This window comes from Carcharhinus amblyrhynchos, chromosome 2, assembly GCF_965287045.1.
Source record: "Carcharhinus amblyrhynchos chromosome 2, sCarAmb.v2.hapA, whole genome shotgun sequence".
In the NCBI taxonomy this organism is placed as follows: Eukaryota; Metazoa; Chordata; class Chondrichthyes; order Carcharhiniformes; family Carcharhinidae; genus Carcharhinus; species Carcharhinus amblyrhynchos.
The window spans coordinates 106,467,350-106,493,602 of record NC_137325.1 but is presented as its reverse complement, the minus strand read 5'-3'; the positions used below and the strand labels follow the sequence as shown (position 1 = coordinate 106,493,602).

Sequence of the window (26,253 nt, the reverse complement as noted above, 5' to 3'; positions counted from 1 at the left end):
AGAGGGACCTTGGGGTCCTTGTGCATGAGTCGCAAAAACCCAGCTTGCAGGTGCAACAGGTGGTCAGGAAGGCGAATGGGATGCTGGCCTTCATAGCGAGGGGGATTGAATATAAAAGTAGGGAGGTCTTGCTGCGGCTGTATAGGGCATTGGTGAGGCCGCAGCTGGAGTACTGTGTGCAGTTTTGGGCGCCGTACTTACGCAAGGATATTTTGGCCTTGGAGGGAGTGCAGAGGAGGTTTACTAGGCTGATACTGGAGTTGAGGGGGTTGAGCTATGAGGAGAGGCTGAATAAACTAGGATTGTACTCGTTAGAGTTAGAAGAATGAGGGGAGATCTCATTGAGACGTATAAGATGATGGGATGGATAGGATAGAGGTGGAGAGACTCTTCCCGCTCAGAAAGGGTAGTAGGACTAGGGGGCACAGCCTCAAGATAAAGGGGGGGCGGTTTAGAACAGAGTTGAGGAGGAACTTCTTCACTCAAAGGGTGGTGAATCTCTGGAATTCTCTGCCCGTTGAAGTGGTGGAGGCTACCTCGCTAAATATTTTTAAGACGCGGGTTGATGGGTTTTTGATGAGAGGGGATTAAGGGTTATGGGGAGAGGGCGGGAATGTGGAACTGAGCCACGACAGATCAGCCATGATCTTATTGAATGGTGGGGCAGGCTCGAAGGGCTAGATGGCCTACTCCTGCTCCTATTTCTTATGTTCTTATGTAGAATGCTCCCAATGGTGGTAGAGTACAGAACTAGAAATTATAGTTTGAGGATAAGGGGTAATTTTAGAAATAGGTGAGGAGAAATTTCTTAACCCAGTGGGAGGTGAATGTGTGGAATTCACTACCATAGAAAGTAGCGGAGGCCAAAACGTCATCTGATTTTAAGAAGAAATTAGATATCGCTATTGGGGCTAGAGGGATCAAGGAATATGGAGGGGAACGGGATCTGGATATTGAATTCAATGACCAGCCATGATCAAACTGAACAGCGGAGCAAGCTCGAAGGGCTGAATGGCTTATTCCTGATTCTAGTTTCTATGTTACTATACTCAATAGGAAGAGTGCTAATGAACTAGAATGATGGGCAAATAAGGATAAATCATTTAAACAAGGAAGGAAGAAATGGATCAGAGGAAATGCAAGCAAACAAAAACCAGAAGGCGGCAGAAATAGATGCGGGAAACAAAGAAAATCTAGCGAAAAGGATTGAAGGGAATGAAATAGCAAATTGAAATTGACCAGATATAAGCAGAACTAGATATTAGTTTGGGGAAAATATCAAAAGTGAAAATAAATACTGTTTAAAAGCAACAAACTAAACTGCAGGGACCTAAATGTGTTAATTTGTTAGTGTTAAGTATTAACATAGGTTGCAACACAGCTAATCTGCAGAATTTGAGAATCTCTCACTGGCTGCTAAATCTTGTTTAAAAATAATCTCTCTATTTCCAATGAATATTATGTTCAGTGAGATAAATAGAAAGTAAGTGAAACACTTGATACACTTTTAAAAAATTATGTTTAATTGAGATAACTAAGATAATAAAATTGATTCTAAACAAATAATTCACCAGTTATCCACTTCATTTATCACCAGAGCCTGTTATTCATCGTGGATTGAAACAATCTTTCACAGGTACTGTAAGCTGGAATATTTTAATTTTGTTCAACTGACAAAAAAAAATTCACATTTGATCAATAGTTAGTTTGCTCGCTCTGCTTGTTGCACGTTCAACCCTTACCATGCAGAACCATGCAGACTCCAAACACAGTGGTGAGTAAATCTCTTTCTTTAGAATGGGCACAGAATCACTGTAATCAGCTTCTTGCCAACGTTTTACCTTGCTAAGTATCTAATTGGTACTATAAAATTAAGTAAAAGATGCCCAAATTGTAAAAACAGGTAAAACAATTCAAAGATTAATCCAATATTGAAGTTCTACTTTACATACTAAACATTAAATAAATTCTAGCTTCATATTTACACATCTTAAAAATGCTTTTTTTTAAATTCTAGACATTAAGAGTCTGACTCCTACTTTTAGAATCCTGGATCCAAAAAGTGTTTCTATGAAATGAACAGATTGGTTCCAAGGATGAATTAAAATTAATAATTATTTGTGGCATTTTCCTCTTCCACACATTTAAAAGCTGAATCTAAAAACACAATGTGAAAGTTACCTTGAAATTGTTCCATTTTTACTTTCTGTGGTTTAAGATTCTGCATTTTTTGCATTGTATTGTGCATAGTTTCAGAAACATTGCATTGATATTGCAAAGTGTTGATTCAAAAAAAGAACATTGTTATTTCAAGTAAAGTTTTGTAGCATTAAGAGATAATGCATCAAGTACTACAATATTAATGCAAATACATAAAGAATTAGCATTTTAGAATATCTTAGCAGCGTGTGTTCATTTTTGGCTCCGCTTAAAGCTGGGCTGTTGCTGTCAACTTGATCACTTCATGAAAGGACTGAGCTAGCTTCTGGTACAGTCCTTCTGCATCAGTCTCTGGACAGGACTTCCAGGCAGAACAAGTAACCACAATCCTATTAGGGCAAAAGACAAATTATACTTTAAAAATAACATTTCTGCCTTCACTTCTCAAAAATTGCACCATGTTTATGCCTGGAGTGAGAAGAATGGAACATTAATTCCATCATGAAATGCACATAAAAGTCGTACAATGTCATGATGCTCTGCCACATCACCACCAATGGCACACCAAAGTAAGGTCTTTTTAATCTGGATGGTTCAAGAAACATTTTATGGTACTATGTATCAAAGTTCTCTCCCATCTTTAGGACCTAAAATTGGCTTCTGATACAGCAAGAAGTCAGCATGCATGGCACTATGGATAAGTGCCTGTATTGTGCAATTTCACAACACACTGCCTTCATTTCTAATATTCACAAAAGTTAGAAAATTGCATCTGCATCTTTCAATGTAAATTAATATTGTTATTTCAAATACATCATTCTTCCTAGTGATTTTATGTGACAAAGATGAGATTTATGCATTTAATGGGCAAATTCTCTCATGTCAAGTACTTACTTTGTTAATGAGCTGACTGTGAGACATAGTTTAAGATGTATTTAGGGGTCAGAAGGGACAAAAGCCCTCAGAGAGCTCGCAAAATGACTAGTTATACTGGTGAGTTTCTGAAAGCAACTCTACATTTTAAAAAGTCAGTTTGAACTATGTGCAAGTCACCACTTTTGGCAGGGTCTTCAGAACTGCAACAGCCAATTACAGTTAGGCTTGGCATGGTGGGTTTGGGCATGGGGAGGGCAGTGTCCAGTGTCTGCTCACTTTGTTGGATCATTCCCAGTCCAGTGCAATTGTCCAGGGGAAGTTAGTCCATCTGGGCCATTTCTGGATAAATCCTTGTGTGGGAACTTTATAGAGGAATTCCCTGATGCATCACTGGGGTGTCCCAGTGCAATGAGAATATGGCCCAATGGTGCCATTCCAGATATTCAGTGGGCATCAAGCACCTTATACCTAGATTCATTTCTCTACCAACAGCTCCACTGCCCAAGAAATGAAGTGATTAAAGTTCACTCACTTGAACCCAGAAATGAAACAGATTTAGAAATCAACATCCTGAATCTAAACTGCTATTGAAGACTTGGGAATACTGCACAACCATTTATTTATCTACATGCAAAGAATTTAAGTATTACATTGTTTGCTTTTCCTTCAGTGTTTACATCTTCTAAATACTACACAGCATTTATCTGTCATTTTCATGGGAACTGACAAAAAGCATAACAAAAATCTCTGAACAACATCGTACAGGCAATCCTCCCAAGAAAATGCTAAGTGTCGAATTTGCATTCATATTGGAGAAATCACTCTGGTTTTTTCAGGAGTTTCAAAATAAATCTCCCACAATCTGCACTGCAGAGTGTCTCAGCATGACTCATGCTGAAGATCAGGGGATGGGGCCTATTTCCACTAGAGAGGCCGGCAACATACAGCTGAGCGAGCATGTGCTAATCTGTCAGTGCCAAGATCGATGCATGCACAGTGGCCCCGCATTGGGGCCATTTCTCCATTATAAAATGGTAGGAAGGACTATTACTTACGTGGAGAAAAACTGCAGCAGGCGATGGTGCAGAGGGACCTCGGGGTCCTTGGGGTCCTTGTGCATGAGTCGCAAAAACCCAGCTTGCAGGTGCAGCAGGTGGTCAGGAAGGCAAATGGGATGCTAGCCTTCATAGCGAAGGGGATTGAATATAAAAGTAGGGAGGTCTTGCTGCAGCTGTAGAGGGCATTGGTGAGGCCGCAACTGGAGTACTGTGTGCATTTTTGGGCGCCGCACCTGCGCAAAGATATTTTGGCCTTGGAGGGAGTGCAGAGGAGGTTTACTAGGCTGATACCGGAGTTGAGGGGGTTGAGCTATGAGGAGAGGCTGAATAAACTGGGCTTGTACTCGTTAGAGTTTAGAAGAATGAGAGGAGATCTCATTGAGACGTATAAGATGATGAATGGGATGGATAGGATAGAGGTGGAAAGACTCTTCCCGCTCAAAAAAGACAATAGGACTAGGGGGCACAGCCTCAAGATAAAAGGGGGGTGGTTTAGAATGGAGTTGAGGAGGAACTTCTTCACTCAAAGGGTGGTGAATCTCTGGAATTCTCTGCCCGTTGAAGTGGTGGAGGCTGCCTCGCTAAATATTTTTAAGACGCGGGTTGATGGGTTCTTGATAAGAGAGGGGATTAAGGGTTATGGGGAGAGGGCGGGAAAGTGGAACTGAGCAGCGACAGATCAGCCATGATCTTATTGAATGGCGGGGCAGGCTCGAAGGGCTGGATGGCCTACTCCTGCTCCTATTTCTTATGTTCTTATGTTCTTATTGCCGGTCTCCTGATTGCGGGCCAGCTCAATCACTGACTCAATCCACTGGCAGCCCTGACATCCTCAGCAGAGTGACAACCAATGCCACCCCCGCCACCCATTGATGGCCTCCTTCCCTCCATCCCTCAGCCCTAATGCAGAGTGGCAGCGAGACCTTCCACCCCTACCAATCACCCCCAGAGGCCCCACCCCTATTAGCTCCCACCCCATGGCAGTCTGGTGGGCAGTGCCAAGTTGCCTTCTAAGCATTGGCACTTTGACTCATGCAGTGCCAGCTGGTCCAAGGTGGCAATGCCCAGGGGGCACCTCCAGCACCTGACTTTCTTGGAGGCTGGGGCCTCGATTGCCCCCACTTCATTCCAGCAGGATCAGGCCAACAACTCCCCACAATTGGGGAACTGTACTAAACCCTGCTGGAGTGAACAACTGTTAGGGGCGGGGGGAGGGGGGAATGTTTGCGGGACCAGAAACTTCAATCCTATTAAGATTGTATGCAAATGAATATCTGCATAAATTATGTGGAGCTGACGTGCCAGAAATCCGGCTGCCGGTGACGCGCAGTGGCCATGGCACCCACAAAACGGCCTCCGCTCGAGTCTCCTGGCCTGCTGCTGCAGCACAGAGGGCTGGGAGAATCCCCCCATCCCCCACTCAGATTTATATTACACCTTTCATATAATAAAATATCCTGTATTTCACAGGAACATTATAAAACACAATTAAGACACCTAGCTAAGCAGAGTAATATTAGGCCAGATGGTCTAAAAACTGGGTAAACATACAAACTTTGGAAATAGGAACAGGAGTCAGGTGCTCCATCATCCCACCTAGCCCCAATAACTTTTCATCCCGATGCTTATCAGGAATCTATCTACCTCTGCCTTAAAATATTCAAATACTTTGCTTCTATCACCTTTTCAGGGAGAGTTCCAAAGACTCAAACTTCTGAGGATTCTCCTCCTGTTAGTCTTAAATGGGCAACCCACTATTTTTAAATTATGATCCCTAATTCTAGATTGTCCTATAAGAGGAAACATTCTCTCCACATCGACTCTGTCAATACTCTTCTGCCCACCAGACTGCCATGGGGTGGGAGCTAATAGGGGTGGGGCCTCTGGGGGTGATTGGTAGGGGTGGAAGGTCTCACTGCCACTCTGCATTAGGGCTGAGGGATGGAGGGAAGGAGGCCATCAATGGGTGGGGGGGGGGGGGGGGGGCATTGGTCGTCACCCTGCTGAGGACGTCAGGGCTGCTTCAATCAAACCACCTCTTAATCTTTTAAATTCCAACGGATACAAGCCTGGCCTGTTCAATCTTTTCTTATAAGGCAACCCACCTAATTCGCGTAACAGTTCAGTCAACTTACTCTGGATTAATTTCAACTTATTGACATCCTTCTTTAAAAAAGGATATCAATACTGCTGTATACATACTCTAAGTCTAACTAGTGTTCTGCATAACCAAAGCAAGATCCTACTTTTGTATTCAATTCCCCTTGTATTCAATTCAACAATAACATTCTCTTAGCTTTCCTAATTACTTGCTGTAGCTGCACACTAGCCTTTTGAGAGTCATGACCTAGGGCACCCAGATCCCTCTGCATCAAGCTCTACAATCTCTCACCACTTAGATAATATGCTTTTTTTTATTTTTCCTGCCAAAATGGACAATTACACACTTTCCCATATTATTCTGCATTTGGCAGGTCAATACCCACTCACTTAATATATCTACGATCCCTATGTAGTCTTCTTGTGTCCTCTTCACATCTTACTACCCTACATACAGAGTTCAGTTTTAAGAAGCATCTAACGTCTATAGCATCTGATCTTTGATGAATAAAGCTCCCTCCTATGCATTTAATTGTCTCATTTTTCATATTTTGCAGATACCCTGAACCTACATTACAACAATTACCTGTCATCTCGGATACGGTAGAAAAATCCATAGCCATTGTGGACCATAGGAAGGACAGCACCCAGAACTGTAGTATATCCAACAAAGCTAGTTGAAAGAACAAAGTTTCCTCCACCACCACTGTTTCAAAAAAAAGAAGAGATCAACTTAATGGCAAATTTTCATTAACATATCTTACCTGTAACAGCCATGTTAATTTTGTTGCAATCTGTGAAACAGGGAATAAGAATTACCTTTTAGTAAAGGCAGGATCTGAATAGAGCTCTGGCACAGCAAGACCTTCCTCTTTAGCTATAAGCATCAGACCCAGCAGGTGTCGGTCAAAACCTGAAGTATTAATTAATTACACATAAAATCTATAAATATTAATTTAGAAATGCAGTAAATATCAAATCAATGAAACCAACTTACTTACCTCTACCATTCTGACAGTCAGTCATCAGTTCGTGATGCTTTGCAAAAGATTTCATCATCAGCTGTTGACGTTTCATATTCTAGGATAGAGTATTAAGTAATTAAAACACAAGAGGTTACACAACATTGAGAGTTGGAAATAGATTAAGGAAAAGCATTTCCAGTTGAAGAAACCATACTACAGTGCAGAGAAATTAATTTAATGTAATCTTATAATCATACAGTGCAGAAAAGAACCTTTGGCCCATCGAGTCTGCACCAACACGTGAGAAACACTTTAACTCCCACCTATTCCCATCTACCAATACTTGGCCCATATCCTTGAAACAATATCTTAATTCCCTTGGCTACACTGCTTGCCAATCTAAACACACATACCTCTCAAGGTAAATTCATAAGTTATGAATAACAATGAATCAAAGAATCCCTACAGTGCAGAAGGAGGCCATTTGGCCTATCGAGTCTGCACTGACAACAATCCCACCCAGGCCCTATTCCTGTAAACTCATATTTACCCTGCTAATCCCTGACACTAGAGTTAACTTAGCATGGCCAATCAACCTACCCCACACATCTTCGGGCTATGGGAGAAAACTGGAGCGCCCAAAAGAAATCCACGCAGACATAAGGAAAATGGGAAAACACCACACAAACAGTGATCTGAGCCCGGAATTGAACACAGGTCTCTGGCGCTGAGGCAGCAGTGCCTAACCATTGTGCCATCGTGCAGAACTGATTTAGTAAATAAATGAAGAACTCAGAAATAAGAATTAGAAAAAATGGACTGCAAGTACCAGATGGAGAGGTAAGGCACAAAGCCTTAGTAATTAGGAATAATTAAAACACATTTTGTGGAAAACTGCAACAAACACCAGTAAGAATTATTTACTTCTGACTAAAGGGTAGGAAGAATGAATTAAACATTCAAAGTTTCAAGACAACACAAAACTGCAAGCTGTGGTACCAATTGAAGAGGAGAAACAGGGATGACTTTAGGATAAAGCTATGTTATAAAAGCAGTTTGCAAAGCTGAATATACTTTACTGGGAAAAGGGACCATCAAGATGACAATCAAGTTCACTAAAATGACGACTACTAGGAAATGGAAAGAGAGTGGGATTTATTGGAAACCTCAGCAGGCATGATGGACTGAATGGCCTCCCTCCCTTCTTGTATCATTCTATGATTCTATATAAGCTTGCTATTTAATTCCAGCAAACAGAATTGGAGGAGTGTAGTCTAAAATGAGCTCAAACAAGTATTAAGACTAGAAGGAAACTCCTTTCTCGGAGATTTGTGAAATACATTCCCAACTATAGCAGTTAATGTCACACCAATTCCTCATTTTGAAAGCGAAACTGAATAACCTTAAAAGAGAAAGAAAGTTATAAAGAAAAGGACTGAAATAGATCATTACGTTCTCTGAGGGATACTTATGCCACTGGGACAATGAGTACATCACTTATGGGATATAACTGATGAGTGTTGAATGATGTGAAGTGTAAGGTTGGATGAATATCTTGATATTCTGCCTAGTTATCTTTCTTTGGTCAGGAAGAAATTTGGTAGAGCTTCATTTGCAATTTGAATTGTGTTAGAAATCTTCCCCAAGCCAATTGAGTGGGTTCAGTAGAATTTGTGAACGAACAGCTGCAGTACACCCACATTCCTGCTGGTGGCAGCTTTGACCTGCCTTCCATCTTGTTGGCAAGCTATTTGTTTTAAGGGCAAAGGCGGAATTTCAACAGTTTAAAGTATATACTTAATTTGGTAAGAAATTAAGTAGTGTCCACCAATGAAATTAGTGTTTTTTTTATAGCCTGTAGTTTTTTTTTAGTCATTTAAAATCAGGTTACTCAGGAGATGTAGTGGACATTCTTAAAAATGCTTATTTTGGGGTAGGCCCAATGACGATTATTAAATCTGCATCAGGTTACAATATGAATAGAGGGATAGAGTTTTCACCTTGGAGTAATCAACAGTGCTGGTTTTTCAAAGCAAAGTTAAGGCTCAAGTTTCTGCTCAAGGGTGGCACGGTGGCACACTGGCACACTGGTTAGCACTACTGCCTCACAGTGCCAGGGACTCGGGTTCGATTTTTGCCTCGGGTCACTGTCGTTGTGGAGTTTGCACATTCTCCCCATGTCTGCGTGGGTTTCCTCCGGGCTCTCTGGTTTCCTCTGGCAGTCTAAAAATGTGCGGGTTAGGTGGATTGGCCATGCTAAATTGCCTCTTAGTGTCAGGGGGATTAGCAGGATAAATAAGTGGGGTTACAGGGATAGGGTCTAGGATTGTTGTTAGTGCAGGATTGATGGACCAAATGGCCTCCCTCTGTATTGTAGGGATTCTATGATAACTCTTGACGGGTGATCTTATAGAGGTCTATAAAATAATGAGGGGCACAGATCAACTAGATATTCAATATCTTTTCCCAAATGTAGGGGAGTCTAAAACTAGAGGGCATAGGTTTAAGGTGAGAGGGGAGAGATACAAAAGGATCCAGTGAGGCAACTTTTTCACACAGAGAATGGTGAGTGTCTGGAACAAGCTGCCAGAAGTAGTAGTAAAAGCAGATGCAATGTTATCTTTTAAACAGTTACATGGGTAAAAGATGGGTATAGAGAGGCATGGGCCAAATGCGGGCAACTGAGACTAGCTTAGGGGTTTAAAAGGAAAAGGGGTGGCATGGACAAGTTGGGCCAAAGGACCTGTTTCCATCCTGTAAACCTCTATGACTCTTTGGCACATCTACAAGCAGAAAATCTTACATGAACAGAGGTAATTGGGGAGTGCATTCAAAATAGTAACTGGTGCAGATTTAATAATAGTCATCGGGTTTATAATTTTTAACGTCAACTGAGTTCCAAATAACTGAAAATGACTGAATAAAATCTACAAGTTATAAAAGAAACTATAGTTCCACTGGTATGCATTAGACAATTTCTTAGTAAATTAATTACTCCTTAACATTTACAAGTGTTCAAAACCTACCTGGTGGGAGTCTCCGATCTCATCTGACGTTCGAAAGGAATCCTGATGTCCTGCTGAAATTCTAATGCCCAAAAATCAGGACTCCTAATGGGCGTCAAGGCAACCAGGATTCACCCAACCTACGCAGCTGGCCCACCAACCTCTGCATAATGGGGCATCCCCTTCCCCACAACTCAAGTAACGGTTTTATATATGCTTTATATAATATATATTTTATACATATGCTATTATTCCTACACTACATAGACATGAGGGTCAACCCCCACCCCCTCAGGCCCACCTTCAGGCCACAAGCATTGGCTATCAGTTTTGCGTATGCTTTATATATTATAGATATTTATTTATATGCTGTTGCTTTTATATATTTGTATAGTTGACATCAACTGTAGTACATATCTAATGCCACCTTTAATGAATGCATCTTGACAGATTATCTAACAGTCAAGTGCCTTTCTGATAGCAGGTAACTGCACACAAGCTCGAAAAAAGTCTGCAGCCAATAGCACTTTAACAGCATGATCTGGGACAAGCAAAAAAGGATGCAATAATTCCTGTTGCTTTTTTAAAATCTAAATTGTCAGCTGCAGTAACAAGGAAGACAAAGATTGAATCATAGAATCCCAAAAGTGCAGACGTAGACCGTTCAGACTATTGAGTCAGACCGACCACAATCCCACCCAGACCCTATTTCCACAACCCCATGTATTTATCCTGCTAATCCCCGACACTAGGATTTATTTTAGTACGGCCAATCAACCTAACCCGCACATCTTTAGACTGTGGGAGGAAACCAGAGCACCCGGAGGAATGTTGACAAACCTACAAGCAAGCACAGGGCTGGAGGAATGTAACAACATTAAATGAAAAACATGGTTTAACTAACTGAATACCTACAGAAGCTGCTGGATCCAGCATTGCTCGACACCATTTCACAGCCTCAACAGTGCAGGGCCTCATTGTCTCAGTTCGGCCATGATAAAAACGTCTAGTTGTTGCAGTCTCGTAACAGCAGCCAGGTCTGTGAGGAATTGATTTGGAAAGGTCGGTTACTTTTCACAAACTATCACAAAATTATAAACATCTCAGATATCGTCAGTCCACAATAAAGTTTGTTCCGTGTCCCAAACCATTCACGATTCTAAACAATTTTTACAAAGTCAATAAAATTCTTCCGCCTTAATTATTTCCTTTAAAAATAGGGTGGTGAACAAAATATATATTACTGAAAGAAATAAGTTCACAACCCTCACTCAATGTAGCCACAGTTGTAATGCCAGAAAACAGCAGCCAATTATCATAGAGCAATGACCCACATACAGCAATGAGACCAGGCAATGCACTTTATGATGGCAATTCAGGAATAAATACTGGCCAAGACACCAAAAGAATTTTCCTGTTCCATTACATTCACCAGATGGGGCTTTGATTGAAATGATGGAGATGCTAGCACTGGACTGGGCTAAGCACAGTAAGAAGTCTGCCAACACCAGGTTAAAGTCCAGCAGGTTTATTTGGTAGCACAAGCTAGCAGGTGAAGAAGGAGCGACACTCCAAAAGTTTGGGCTACCAAATAAATCTACTGGACTTTAACCTGGTGTTGTGAGGCTTCTTACAGTGCTTTGATTGATGCAGCACCTCTGACAGTACAGCTTTCCCTCAATACTGCACTGGCAGATCAGCCTAGATTTTGTGCTGTAGTGGTGTCCTGAAATCACAATCTTCTGTCGCAAAGGTAAGAATGCTGAATAGCTGAGCCACATCTGCCTTATTTGAGCGAGCAAAACAGAAGCAAGTAGAAACAAAGAATTTGCATTCAGACCATCCAGTGCTACCTAGTGTTAATGACTATTATGTGGCAGTAATTTGTGTTTTCAGTTTAACAACTCAACACCTTGCAGTTAAAGTTCGATTGTGGAACAAATATGACATTTGTTTCAAGATGCTTACCGCCCATGAAATTTGTAGTAGGCCAACTGAAGTGCAAGTTGTACAAATGTGTCTGGGTGAAGCTTCTTACTTTTGACCAAAGATTTTCCAAATGCAGTGAAGGCATAACTGACAATTTGAACATCCAATGCCTGTAAACGCAAATGAGTTACTGCAAACATGTGAAATAATTCAAAATTATTTATTACAAAACATTTAAAAGATCATAAATAGATTTACATTTCCATTTTAAATTTAATCACTGTAGTTAATACAAGCAGCATTTCCTCCACCTACTAGTTCTTCAATTCAGCAAGCTATCCACAAGCAGGAATTTCCTATTCGTTTTCAACATGCTCATCAAGGTCAGGGAGGATAGTGCTACAGACGCCTTTCAATTTCAGACATTCCTGGATCAAGTATGGCACAGCTAGATTCAGAATAATGTCTACACCGCCCTGCCCCAACAATGGAACTTAGCTTCAATTTTACAAAAGCATGTCCTCCAACAGTGATGCAAAGTCTTTTTCCATTTCACACACTAGCTATTCGTTGGCCTCTGGGTAAAGTTAACAATTTGTGTTAAAAGTTTAAGGCTATATCCACTCAGAATTTGATGGGAGGCTTGACAAACTAATTTTACACAGCACCCGAGATCCCCCTCACCTCATTCGTAAGTTATTAGGCACCATACTGAGCGGTCAAATCAATAAAAATCACTGAATATTTTTAACTGTTCTCAGTGACAGGATTGTCATGATGCAGGAGGCCATTTGGCCCATTGGGTCTGCACCGGCTCTCCAAATGAGCATCATTTAGTCCTGTTTACCTGTCTTTTCCCCGAGCCCCTGCATATTGTTTCCATTCAGGTAACCATCTAATGCCCACTTGAATGCCTCGATTAAACTTGCTTCCACCACACTTCATTTTGATTTGATTTGATTTATTATTGTCACGTGTATTAACAGAGTGAAAAGTATTGTTTCTTGTTGAGTTATACAGGCAAAACATACCGTTCACAAAGAAGGAAACAAAAGAGTGCAGAATGTAGTGTTACAGTCATAGTGAGGGTGTAGAGAAAGATCAACTTAATGCAAGGTAAGTCCATTCAAAAGTCATACAGCAGCAGAGAAAAAGTTGTTCTTGAGTCATTTGGTACGTAACCTCAGACTTTTGTATCTCTTTCCCAAAGGAAGAAGGTGGAAGAGAGAATGTCCGGGGTATGTGGGGTCCTTAATTATGCCAGCTGCTTTGCCAAGACAGCGGGAAGTGTAGACAGAATCAATGGATGGGAGGTTGGTTTGCGTGAGGAGTGGGCTACATTCACGACCTGTTGTGGTTCCTTGTGGTCTTAGGCAGAGCAGAAGCCATATCGAGCTGTGATACAACCAGAAAGAATCCTTTCTATGTTGCACCTATAAAAGTTGGAGAGTCATAACTGACATACCAAATTTCCTTAGTCTTCTGAGAATGTGGAGGCATTGGTGGGCTTTCTTAACTATAGTGTCAGCACGGGGCACCAGGACAAGACCAGGCACTGTATTCCAGACCCGAACCATTATGTGAAAAACTTCTTTCTCACATCATATTTGCTTCTTTTGCAAATTACTTTTAAGTCTGTGCTCTCTCAGTCTTGATCCTTTTACAAGCAGGAACAGTTTCTCACCATCTACTCTGTCCAGCCTCCTCATGATTTTGACCATCTCTATCAAACTTTCTTTTCTCAAAAGGAGAACAGCCCCAATCTCTCCAAGCTATCCTCATAACCAAAGCTTCTCCTTCCTGGAACCATTCTTATAAATCTCTTCTGCACTATCTCCAATACATTCACATCCTTCCTATAGCGTGGAGCTGTATACAATGGCCAGGATTCTCCAGCCATTCACGCAAGTGGGATTGTCTGGATCTGCTGGCAGCGCACCCCACCCGTGGGTTTCCCATCAGCATAGGGTGGCATCAAAGGGAATTCCCATTGACCGCTGCGGGACCAGAGAATTCTGCTGCTAGCAAACATCGTGCCACCTCCCCCAGGCAGGAAACACTGGGCTGGGAGGCCAGAGAATCTCACCCAATGCTTCTGTACTCACTTTCACATGGTATTGGGAGTAATCCAGAAATTATTACATTTAAGGTTCTGCTTGCTAATTTTCAGCTCCCTAAATTCTGGTTGCAGGACTGTTAATGTGGTTGCCCGATTGCTTTAAGAGCTATAACATGATTTGATGGTGGTGTCATCGGGAAATTTCACAGGCTTCTGCCTTAGTTTTATTTTTCACTCTGTACAGTCAACAACATCTCCTACAATAAATCCGTTGTTATTTTGAATCTACATGTGCAAACCACATCCTTTTCTTTTTGTTCAAAACCTGCAACCCCTAACATTGTTAAGGCATTACAAGGGCCTCATCCCCTTTCCTACCCGAAAGATTATCAACGTGAACCACAACCTCTGACTGTGCATTTCCACATCATGTTCACCTTTCCCCAGAAGAATGTACTGTAGCTGCTCTGTGATTGCCTTAACCCTGGCACAGGGAGGGAACATACCATTGTGGAGTCACATAAACAACCTGTCTGTTCCTCTAACTAATGAGACCACTATCACTATTGCTTTTCCCTTCTTCTTCTTCCCCTTCTGTACAGCCGAGCATCTTATGGTGCCACAAACAGGCTCTGACTGCACTCCTCTGAGGAACCAGTGCCTTAACCAGCGTACAGGACTGAAAACCGATTTCTGAGCGGGACCCAGGGGATTGCGGCACTACCTGCCTGGTTCTGTTGGACTGCCTGGTGGTTATTCATTTCCTCTCTGTCTCCACGCCCTTAAGCTGCTGTGTGTCCACCATTCTGAACATGCTATCCTGCAGCTGTCAACCTTACAGATGTACCATAGTGACTCCATTGCTGTTCAAGCTCTGAAAGACAGAACTCCCAAGTCTCTGCAGCCGGCAGCACTTCCTACAACATATGGTTATCCAGGACACTGGTAGCATCTGTGACTTTGCACATATTATAGAACTTGCATTCCACTTGGCTGAGCTGCCCTGCCACATCTCAATTTTATTTCTTTTACATTAACTTCTATTTTGAAATACTTGTATTACTGTGCTTCATTGGCCCCAACTTTCCTTTATTCCAGATGCTGGTTTTTATCCCCTCTTTAGCTCTTCACTTTTTAAGCTCAAAGTGCAACTTCAGGTTGGCCAGTCGAGAATATTCAAATGGGACATTATCAACTTAAATGAAAATAAAATATACAGCACAATTATCCTTTAGAATTTCACCCTAATAAGATTATTTTCAATGAAACCAGTTTAATCGCTTACAAAATGAAAGCAGGTATTCAGATTAGCCATGTTCATGTGGTCCAAGATAATCAGTCACAATAAACTTAAGAACCAGAAACTTCACATAGGTTTGCATCTTCCTAGATTGGCTGAAATATCAGAAATCACAAGTCTTGAGCATCACAGGAATTGATGCAAGTCCTTGGGTTTAATTGGCATATATGATGATGTAATTAATGTCATGGTTCTACTATCAATTAAACATGTTATTCACCGCGAAACAGAATAGCTCACTTTCCAATCTTCCATTAAAAGGGATTTTAAAATGTGAGAGGATTATGAGTCCAGTTGTTGTGATCTATTGAAACAGGCTTTATAGCAAATAAAGTCGAATCAGTGAACACACTCCTAATTCAACAATTACATTTTCATTTGTAATATTCTGCAAAAAGGTTAGCTGAACAAGCATACTGGAAGAGAATAACTACCTCAACTAATTAATCTGTATAATTCCAATCTAAAATTATTTTCTTGGTGAATAACTGGTTTGACAACTTGTCTTCAGCATAATAAAAACATCTCTAAACTTAATAAAAGTGCCATCAGATAAATCTGGCACTGAACAGGGACATCAAAACATGACCAAAACTCTGGTCAAAGAGTGTAGGTTTGAAGAAACAACTTAACAAGAGGAGAAACATAGAGAGATTTAAAGCCGGAATTCCAGAGTTAAGGCCTAGGAAGCCAATGGTGGAGAAATGAAAATTGGGAATGCTTAAGAGGCCACAGCTACAGGAGTACAGTGATTATGGTGGGCTACAGGGCTTGAGGAGTTAACATTGATAGGGAAAGCAAAGCTGTAAAGAGATTGTGACACAGAGGTTGGAAAATCATTCTTCTGGATCCCAGGGAAGGCCACTTTTTTCCTGAATCAAGTAGTAAGCCAAAGTTATAGAAGAAATACCAGGCTAACATTGCCTTTCTGGCCCCTACATTTCTTGGAAAGTAGTTATGTGCTTGTTGGGATACAGGTGCATTGAGCCCACCCATCTTTACAGAACTCTTACCTGATTGTAATACTGCTGCTTGGCTTGATCTATGTCATTTAGAACCCTCTGATCCACCACAAAAGCCAACTCCTCTGGCCAAGCCAGGTCACGCACTGCAGTTGATCCCTGAGAGAAAAGTTTTAGAATAATGTAGATTATGACGTCAAATTAGAAGGTAGATAATCAAACCTTTAGTAACTATCAACAAGGAAAATTTTATGTTATCCCCTTAGTTTATAATCATATATGCCTCAGCTACTTTGAAAACTATTATAGAACACAAGCATAATTCTAATCAGTGCTTCGGACTAATCAAAGCTTGTTTCCCTGTTGGATTAGCAAACAATATGAAAATAACATTATTGGTAGTGATTAAGCCTTTAGGTCGCTAATTAACAAAAACAGTGGTCTGAAATCTGTTAGTGACAATTAATAGTCAATGCTTGACATGTTATGATATTCCCCATCCATTATTAATGGAAGTGCTAACATCACATAAAATTAGTAAGTTAATGTTTCCATTAAAATTGCACAGCACCCGGCAAAGTTTCAAAAAAAAATTAAGTGTTTTCCAATTATATGAATGACAATAATTCTTATGACTTGAGAGTGGTGTAGGGCAGAAAATATGTTTTTAAACAGCAGAAAACATATCAGTGCAAAATTATTTTAAGCCAAATAAAACTGGAGGCACTTCTGGTAAGAGTTATTCCTTAAGAATCAATGAGAGTCCAAAGACAAGTTCCAAATAATTTTCATAAAATGGCAAAATCATTCCCATATTTGTCTAATCTTACTTACTCATGAAAGAGCAAGATTCTTTGGAAAAAAAAGGTCCAACTCAAGAAGCAAATATATTTAACTAGGCAAAAGAAAATGACCATTCTTCAGTTCTTAAACAATGCCAAAGTAGAAAACCAATCATCTGCAACATTTTTACAATATTTTCCACATACATGTTCAGCCTATAGTTTAAAAAAAATTCATGGGATATTGTGTGATTTCAAAAACAAATTAGATATAGCCCTTGGGGTTAATAGGATCAAAGGATATGGCCGGGGGGGGGGGGGGGAGGTGGTGGCAGGGATCAGGATATTGAATTCAATGATCAGCCATGATCAAAATGAATGGCAGAGCAGGCTTGAAGGGCCAAATGGCCTACTCCTGCTGGTATCTATGTGGACATCACTGGCAAGGCCAGCATTGGTTGCCCATCCCTAATTGCCCTGGCACTCAGTGGTTTGCTAAGCCATTTCAGAGGGTAGTTAAGAGTTTTCAGTGGATCTGGAGTCACATGTAGGCCAGCCCAGGTAAGGATGATAGATTTCCTTTCCTAAAGGACATTAGTGGAACAGACGGTGTTTTACAACAACTGATGGTAGTTTCACGGTCACCATTACTGAGACTAGCTTTGCATTCTAGATTTTATTAATGGAATTCAAATTCCAAATTGAATTCAAAGATCCCCAAGGCATTACTAGTCCAATTACATTAGCACTGTGTCACCATCCCCCTAAGGGAGGAAGGCTTGAAAATCCAATGCATGAGAAGTATGTAGACTGAAGGTGATTCAGATGGCAACAATCCAGTGTTTATGTAAAATTATACACCTGCATATACTTTCTAGCAATTTGAGATAAGAAAGAGATGGAGTTTAATAGCAGAACGTCAGGTTTTTCTTCACATTCTATTTACTTAAAATACTTTTTAGCTACTGCCATGACAGTAACGTTCGAATAGGATCAGCAACCAAACTATTTACCATTCAGCTATACCAATCAGCTATTTACCATTTATATAGATGATCTGGAGGAGGGAACCGAGTGCAGGGTGTCGAAATTTGCTGATGACACCAAGATTGGGGGAAAGGCAAATTGTGCGGAGGGTGTGGAGAGTCTGCAGAAGGATCTAGATAGGCTGGGCGAATGGGCCAGGAAATGGCAAATGGAATTTAATGTTGGCAAGTGTGAGGTGGTCCACTTTGGTAGGAAGAATGGTAGGAAGGACTATTACTTATGTGGAGAAAAACTGCAGCAGGCGATGGTGCAGAGGGACCTCGGGGTCCTTGTGCATGAGTCGCAAAAACCCAGCTTGCAGGTGCAGCAGGTGGTCAGGAAGGCGAATGGGATGCTGGCCTTCATAGCGAGGGGGATTGAATATAAAAGTAGGGAGGTCTTGCTGCAGCTGTATAGGGCATTGGTGAGGCCGCAGCTGGAGTACTGTGTGCAGTTTTGGGCGCCGCACCTGCGCAAGGATATTTTGGCCCTGGAGGGAGTGCAGAGGAGGTTTACTAGGCTGATACCGGAGTTGAGGGGATTGAGCTATGAGGAGAGGCTGAATAAACTAGGCTTGTACTCGTTAGAGTTTAGAAGAATGAGGGGAGATCTCATTGAGACGTATAAGATGATGAATGGGATGGATAGGATAGAGGTGGAGAGACTCTTCCCGCTCAAAAAAGACAGTAGGACTAGGGGGCACAGCCTCAAGATAAAGGGGAGGCGGTTTAGAACGGAGTTGAGGAGGAACTTCTTCACTCAAAGGGTGGTGAATCTCTGGAATTCTCTGCCCGTTGAAGTGGTGGAGGCTGCCTCGCTAAATATTTTTAAGAAGCGGGTTGATGGGTTCTTGATAAGAGAGGGGATTAAGGGTTATGGGGAGAGGGCGGGAAAGTGGAACTGAGCCACAACAGATCAGCCATGATCTTATTGAATGGCGGGGCAGGCTCGAAGGGCTAGATGGCCTACTCCTGCTCCTATTTCTTATGTTCTTATGTTCAAACGCCAGGGGTAAATAGTCCACAGTGTCATGCCCATCATACAGTCACGTGACATCTCTCATATTGCCATCATTGATATTTCCTAAATACTGTGACAGTTTTGATACATCGTAAAAGGTGGTTATGTGGAACTGGAAAAATGTAAAGAGAATGATTGTTGTTACAGGCTAAAAAGTGAACTTGATATTATACCAATTGCAACTGGTAATAGACACAAACAAAAACAAAAGTTGGAAATACCGAGAAGGTCAAACACCATCTGTAGAAAAAGGAAGAGTTAACAACTCAAGATGATAAAACAGTGTCGAAACAGATGAACTGTCATTGTCCTGAAATGTTAATCATTTCTTGCTCAACGGATGTGGCCTAGCTTGAACATCTCCAGCATTCTTGATTTTTATTTCAGGTTTCCAGTACCTGCAATAGTTTGCTTTTGGTGAAAGACATACATTATTTTTTCTCACCTTCCATTTGCCTTCCACTAACTTGACAGTCTGATCAATGTAATAACACATGGAAACCATGACCATGGCATCATATGGAGAATGCTGCGACAAAACAGAACCCAAGTAAATTGTTTTAACACAATAATTGTCAGGCTTTTTGACATCAGTAGGAAGAGACATGTCGCTGAAGCTTTTTATCTTATGCTCATCAGGAGAAACATAAGAATGCCAAATTTCCAACGATCACGACAATTCATACTACAGGATAGTAGAGGTGCTGATTAGTTGGCAAATTGACTCTGAATAACGGAGCTGTCGACATTGGAAAAAAGCAATGGGGGCAGTAGTCTCCCCAAGCTTTTGGCTAATTCAAAATAAGCAAGGCTTTTGTTTACAGAGAACAGGTCCCTGGGTATGAATGTATGCTGCTTCAAGCCTGAGTCATATAATAAGCTTGACTGATGATCTTAAATTAATTGTTAGTATAGTTATTAATGCACTCAGGATTGTGCAGCAAATATTGCCCAATTATGGAATCACATTGAGCAGTAGACATTTTGTTTTGTGTTTCGCAAGTGCAGGCTAGTTCAGTCTGTCTCTGTCTGTTATGGACAGTCAGAGAAACATGTTGTTTATCAATCAACCACACAACTGAGGAGCATTATATGAATTTCAGTGCAATACCAAGTATATGCTGTCTATCCCAACAACTGGCTGCATCAAATCCAACCAAACAAGTGCTTAGGCTAATGCCAGATTATCTGTCCATAAGACCATAAGATATAGGAGCAGAATGAGGTCACTCGGCCCATCAAGTCTGCTCCACCATTCAATTATGGCTGATTTTTTACTCATGCCCATTCTCCTGCCTTTTCCCCATAACCCCGATCCCCTTATTAATCAAGAACCTATCTATCTCTGTCTTAAAAATACTCAATGACTTGGCCTCCACGGCCTTCTGTGACAAAGAGTTCCACAGATTCACCATTCTCTGGCTGAAGAAATTCCTTCTCATCTGTTTTAAAGAATTGTCCCTTTATCCTGAGGTTGTGCCCTCTGGTTCTAGCTTTTCCTACTAATGGAAACATCCTCTCCACATCCACTCTATCCATGCCATGCAGTATCCTGTAAGTTTCAATAAGGTACCCCCCAGTCCTTCTAAACTCCAATGAGTACAGACCCAGAGTCGTCAACCGTTCCTCATACGACAAGTTCTTCATTTCAGGGATCATTCTTGTGAACCTCCTCTGGACCCTTTCCAAGGTCAGCACATCCTTCCTTAGATACGGGGCCCAAAATTGCTCACAATACTCCAAATGGGGTCTAAGCAGAGCCTTATACAGCCTCACAAGTACATCCCTGCTCTTGTAATCTAGCCCTCTCAACATTGCATTTCCTTCCTAACTGCCAACTGAGCCTGCACGTTAACCTTAAGAGAACTTTGAACAATGACTCCCAAGTCCCTTTGTGTTTCTGATTTCCTAAGCATTTTTCCATTTAGAAAATAGTCTATACTCCATTCCTCCTTCCAAAGTACATAACGTCACACTTTTCCACATTGTATTCCATCTGCCACTTTTTTGCCCACTCTCCTAGCCTGTCCAAGTCCTTCTGCAGCCCCCCTGCTTCTTCAATAGTACCTGTCCCTCTACATATCTTTGTATCATCTGCAAACTTAGCAACAGTGCCTTCAGTTCTTCTTCCAAATTGTTAATGAATATTTGTGAAAAGTTGTGGTTCAAGCATCAATCCCTGAAGCACACCACTAGTCACCGGCTGCCATTCTGAGAAAGACTTTTTATCCACATTCTCTGCCTTCTGCCAGTCAGCCAATCCTCTATGCATGCCAGGATCTTACCCTTAACACCATGGGCTCTTAACTTATTTAACAATTCCTATGCAGCACCTTGTCAAAGGCCTTCTGGAAATCTAAATAAATCACATCCACTGGTTATCCTTCATCTAACTTCCTTGTTACCTCCTCAAGGAACTCTAACAGATTCGTCAGACATGACCTTGACAAAGCCTTGCTGACTCAGTCCTATTTTATCATGCATTTCCAAGTATTCCGCGATCTCATCTTTAATAATGAACTCTAATTTTATTTTCATTTTTTTTGGAATTAGATTTTTGTAATCATTTACGGGGATGTGGGCATCACTGTCTATGCCAGCATATTATTGCCCATCCCTAATTTCCCTCAAAATGCTGGTGAGCTGCCTTCTTCAACTGCTGCAGCCCCTGTGGTGTGGGTATACCCACAGCTCTGTTAGGGAGGGTGTTCAAGGATTTTGAGCCAGCTCTGAAACAAATCTGAGGCTGGGTAGGCCTTTACAGAGGGCAGTTAGGAGTCAACAAAATTGTTGAAAGTATGGACTCACACATAGGTCAAATCAGCTAAGGACAGTAGATTTCCTTCCCTAAAGGGTACTGCCAGCCAGATGGGCTTTTATGACAAACTGGTCATTTTATGGTCATCAATATTAGTGCTGGCTTTTTATTCCATATTTATTAAATTAACTGAATGCAAAATTTCCAGCTGCCTTTTGGGTTTTGAATTCCAGATCATTAGTCCAGCCCTCTGAATTAGTAACCTGGTAACAAAGCCAGTATACCATTAACTTGAAGAGGTCCAAGGTTCTGAAGCCATCTGACTGGTTAAAACATACTAGATATCAATAATTCCTCTGACAGCATCTTCCAAACCTGTGACCTCCACCACCAAGAACAGTGAGGCCACCAAGCAAAATGGGAGCACCCTCAGCTATAGTGCCTGCTCCAAGCCACACACAATTCCAAGTTGGAAATATATACCATTCCTTCAGAATCAAAACCCCTGGACTCCATACCAAGATGCAGGCATCTTTTTTCTTATTCACTTACATCGCAGTTTGAACCAAAAGTCCCATTGGCGAAACTGAGGCAATTGTACGACTTGTCACCCCATCGTATAGTTGGGTTTCCAGTTAGTGCCGATAAAGTGATCTGAAAACAGTAAAGAAATCATAAATGTTGGGTGTTTCTTTATGCTTACACAATATATCCAAATGTTATGACTGCAAACTCAACCTAAAGCCACTCTTTATTAATATAAATGTATACTTCAGTAGTACTGAAGTTACAGAGAATGGCAAGTAATCTACGACAACAAAAACATTAGTATTATAAAACAAAATACATCTCCTAATATATCCTATAGGAGATATTAGGACAGTTTACTCAATGCTATGTCGAAGTGTTAGTTTTAAAGAGTGCATTGAAGGAGGAAAGAGAAGTAGAGACGCAGCAAAATTTAGGGTGAGAATTCCTGAATGTTGAGTTCAGGCTATTCAAGGCATAGCCACCAATTTGATTTGATTTATTGTCATATGTATTAGCATACAGTGAAAAATATTGTTTCTTACATGATACAAAGTCTAGCGTACATAGAAAAGGAAAGGAGAGGTGCCAAGGAGATGCCATCTGCTGTGGACCTGTTGCTGCAATAGACAAACTGTAGTATATCTAGGCAATCTGGGAAAGCAGAACTGATTGGTGCCGTAACTAACCTTCCAAAGCACTTCATTATGATGGACGTCAGAGCCACTGGATGATAGTCATTACCTGACAGAAATTTCAAATCCTTTGCTTCAAATATTAACTATACCCACAGCTCTGTTTAGCAGTTTCCTCGATAACAAATCCTGTCTTTTCTTTGGTACAGGGATGATGATTGTCTTTTTGAATTTGATTTGATTTAATTTATTATCACCATCACGTGTTAACATACAGTGAAAAGTATCATTTCTTGCACAGTATATAGACAAAGCACACCGTACATTGAGAAGGAAACGAGAGAGTGCAGAATGTAGACTTACAGTCATAGCTAGGGTGTAGAGAAAGATCAACTTAACGCGAGGTGGGTCCATTCAAAAGTCTAACGGCAGCAGGGAAGAAGCTGTTCTCGAGTAGGTTGGTACGTGACCTCAGACTTTTGTATCTTTTTCCCGATTGAAGAAGGTGGAAGAGAGAATGTCCAGGGTGCATGGGGTCCTTAATAATGCTGGCTGCTTTGCCAGGAAGCGGGAAGGGTAGACAGAATCAATGGATGGGAGGCTGGATTGCATGATGGATTGGGCTGTATTCACGACCTTTGTAGTTCCTTGTGATCTTGGGCAGAGCAGGATCCATACCAAGCTGTGATACAACCAGAAAGAATGCTTTCTATGGTGCATCTGTAAAAGTTGGTGAGAGTCTGTTGGTGAAGCCAATAGGGTAGAGCATTTGCAACCAGATTTGCAAAATTTCAGAATTAGAAGTGTGCAGATATCTTGGAGGATTAGGATTGGTGGGGCTGGAGGAGACTTTGTTTTGTTCTTTCACAGGACGTGGCTGGCACTGGTTAGGCCAGCATTTGTTTCTCAAACTCAATTGCCCTCAAGGAGGAGGTGTCTTCTTGAATCAAAGCAGTCCCAGTGACATAGGTACACCTACAAGTGCTGTGGCAAAGGGAGTTCCAGGATTTTGTCCCAGTGACAGTGGAGGAACTGAAATATATTTCCAAGTCAGGATGATGCCTGGATTGGAGGAGAATTTGCAGGTAGTGATGTGCTCACGCATTTGCTGCCCATATTATTCTAGGTGGTTGTGGTTTCAGGTTTGGAAGGTGCTATCAAAGAAATTACAGAAATAGGAAAGGACGAGACCATGGGTAGCACAAGGGATTCTAATTTTCATTTCTGTATGAGCTACATACACAGAGCCCAAAAGAAGAATTCAGTCTGTTTTCATTTGGAAGATTCATTAGAAAAAAGAAATCTTATACATGGAGCATTCATCTACTCACTTGAGAGTAATCTTTTTCAGTTGCAGGGGGACTGGTATCATCCAATGATAGCACAAATAAGGAGCTCTGAATTTGTTCTAATATGGTCAAATTTTTGGGATCCAAACTGATTAGATGGTCCCGTACCTATAGCAACATTTTGAGAAGAAAGTTAGCCTGACAGAAATTTCAAATCCTTTGCTTCAAATATTAACTATAACAAAAATTTAGCAGTTACCTCAATAACAAATCCTGGTGTTGCTTTCTTTTCCATCTGTCATGGTATAAGTCTGGTACACTCACAGTAAACATACCCACAGTAAGCCATACAACTGAAACATAAAAGTCTTATACAAAGAACAAAAAAATTACAGCACAGAACAGACCCTTCGGCCCTCCAAGCCTGAACCAACCACACTGCCTACATGAACTAAATCCTCTTCCAGGGACAATATCCCTACATTCCCATCCTACTCATGTACTTGTCAAGAAGCCCCTGAAAAGTCACTATCGTATCCGCTTCCACTACCTCATCTGCCAACAAGTTCCAGGTACCCACCACCCTTTCTGTAAAAAACGTATCAGCATTTTGCTTGAATATATTTTTAATTAAAAATGACTGAGTGAATGAAAACATCTTTCTGCTTTACAAAAATATGGTTGTCCCTTTAATGCAAAAAAAGAAAGGTAACTAGGTTATAACACCAAATTGCCTTATAAAAGTCGATACTGCAAAAACATTGTGGTCAGTCTAGTTCCCACTGCTGGCCCCAGTAACTGAACTTTTATTAATATACTTCAACCACCAGTTATATTATGATCTTAAATGATCTCTCAGCTTTTGAAGCGATTAGAATAATACTTCATCAGATTTAGAATAGTAAGTATGTTGTGGCCTATTAAAAATACGAGGGAACAGAAACAACAACATTTTTACACAATGGTTATACGATTATCTATTGTCAGGAAGTTTTAAATGAATCATCTTCTCTCCTGCATTGCTCATTTCAAATTTCTCATGTATTATGAGATAAAGATGAACTTCAAATCGTAGGCAGAAAAATCCCACACCAATGGCAGAGATCTGAGACATCAAACCCAATAAAATGTTTGAAAGGAAAAATCAGAAGGGTAATAGTGGATAAAAGACAAGAGCACAAACTTATCCTGCAATGTCACTGATTGGCAAGACCATACAGACAGGAAAAAAGGAGTGTTGCTCTGAGATGGAGGTTAAGACACATTATTGAGGCTGAGACATGTGAACTTTGTTCAGCCACAGGGTTGCTTCATCCTGACACTGACCATTTACAAAGGAAACTGTTCCATTCTCCAGCATCCCTTACTTCCATTAGAATACACCTACTCTTTCAGTTTCATTACCTTTTCACCTGTTTTAGCTATGTAACAAGCCTTCAGATTGCTGTCTGAAATGGCGGAGGTGATAGTGGATGCCTTGGTGTTTATTTTCCAGACGTCGCTGGATTCCGGGGAAGTGCCGGAAGATTGGAAAGCGGCTAATGTTACGCCGTTGTTTAAGAAGGGTGCCAGGCAAAAGGCAGGGAATTATAGGCTGGTTAGTTTAACGTCTGTTGTAGGTAAAATGTTAGAATCTGTCATCAAGGAGGAAATAGCGAGGCATCTTGAGAGGAATTGCTTGATAGAGCAGACGCAGCACGGTTTCGTTAAAGGGAAGTCGTGTCTGACAAATTTACTGGAGTTCTATGAGGATGTGTCTAGGGCAGTGGATAGAGGACAGCCGGTGGATGTGGTCTTTCTG

General features: G+C 41.1%; 1 protein-coding gene across 7 annotated transcripts in view; it reads right to left on the bottom strand.

The window, feature by feature from the left end:
* Window positions 1-1,502: 1,502 nt before the first annotated feature.
* crot (carnitine O-octanoyltransferase) overlaps window positions 1,503-26,253 on the bottom strand; it is a 52,893-nt gene continuing 28,142 nt past the window's right edge. For 6 of the 7 annotated variants that reach the window (XM_080210564.1, XM_080210573.1, XM_080210556.1 and 3 more), the window contains 10 exons: window positions 24,495-24,620; window positions 22,553-22,654; window positions 19,688-19,771; window positions 16,466-16,573; window positions 12,133-12,263; window positions 11,080-11,203; window positions 7,196-7,274; window positions 7,014-7,107; window positions 6,781-6,900; window positions 1,503-2,549 (listed from right to left, as the gene is read on the bottom strand). In XM_080210564.1, the coding sequence (XP_080066690.1) occupies window positions 2,429-2,549; window positions 6,781-6,900; window positions 7,014-7,107; window positions 7,196-7,274; window positions 11,080-11,203; window positions 12,133-12,263; window positions 16,466-16,573; window positions 19,688-19,771; window positions 22,553-22,654; window positions 24,495-24,620 (1,089 nt within the window). In that variant the 3' untranslated portion in view covers window positions 1,503-2,428. The remainder of the gene's footprint in view (window positions 2,550-6,780; window positions 6,901-7,013; window positions 7,108-7,195; window positions 7,275-11,079; window positions 11,204-12,132; window positions 12,264-16,465; window positions 16,574-19,687; window positions 19,772-22,552; window positions 22,655-24,494; window positions 24,621-26,253) is intronic. The other variant, XM_080210599.1, reaches the window with a different exon arrangement.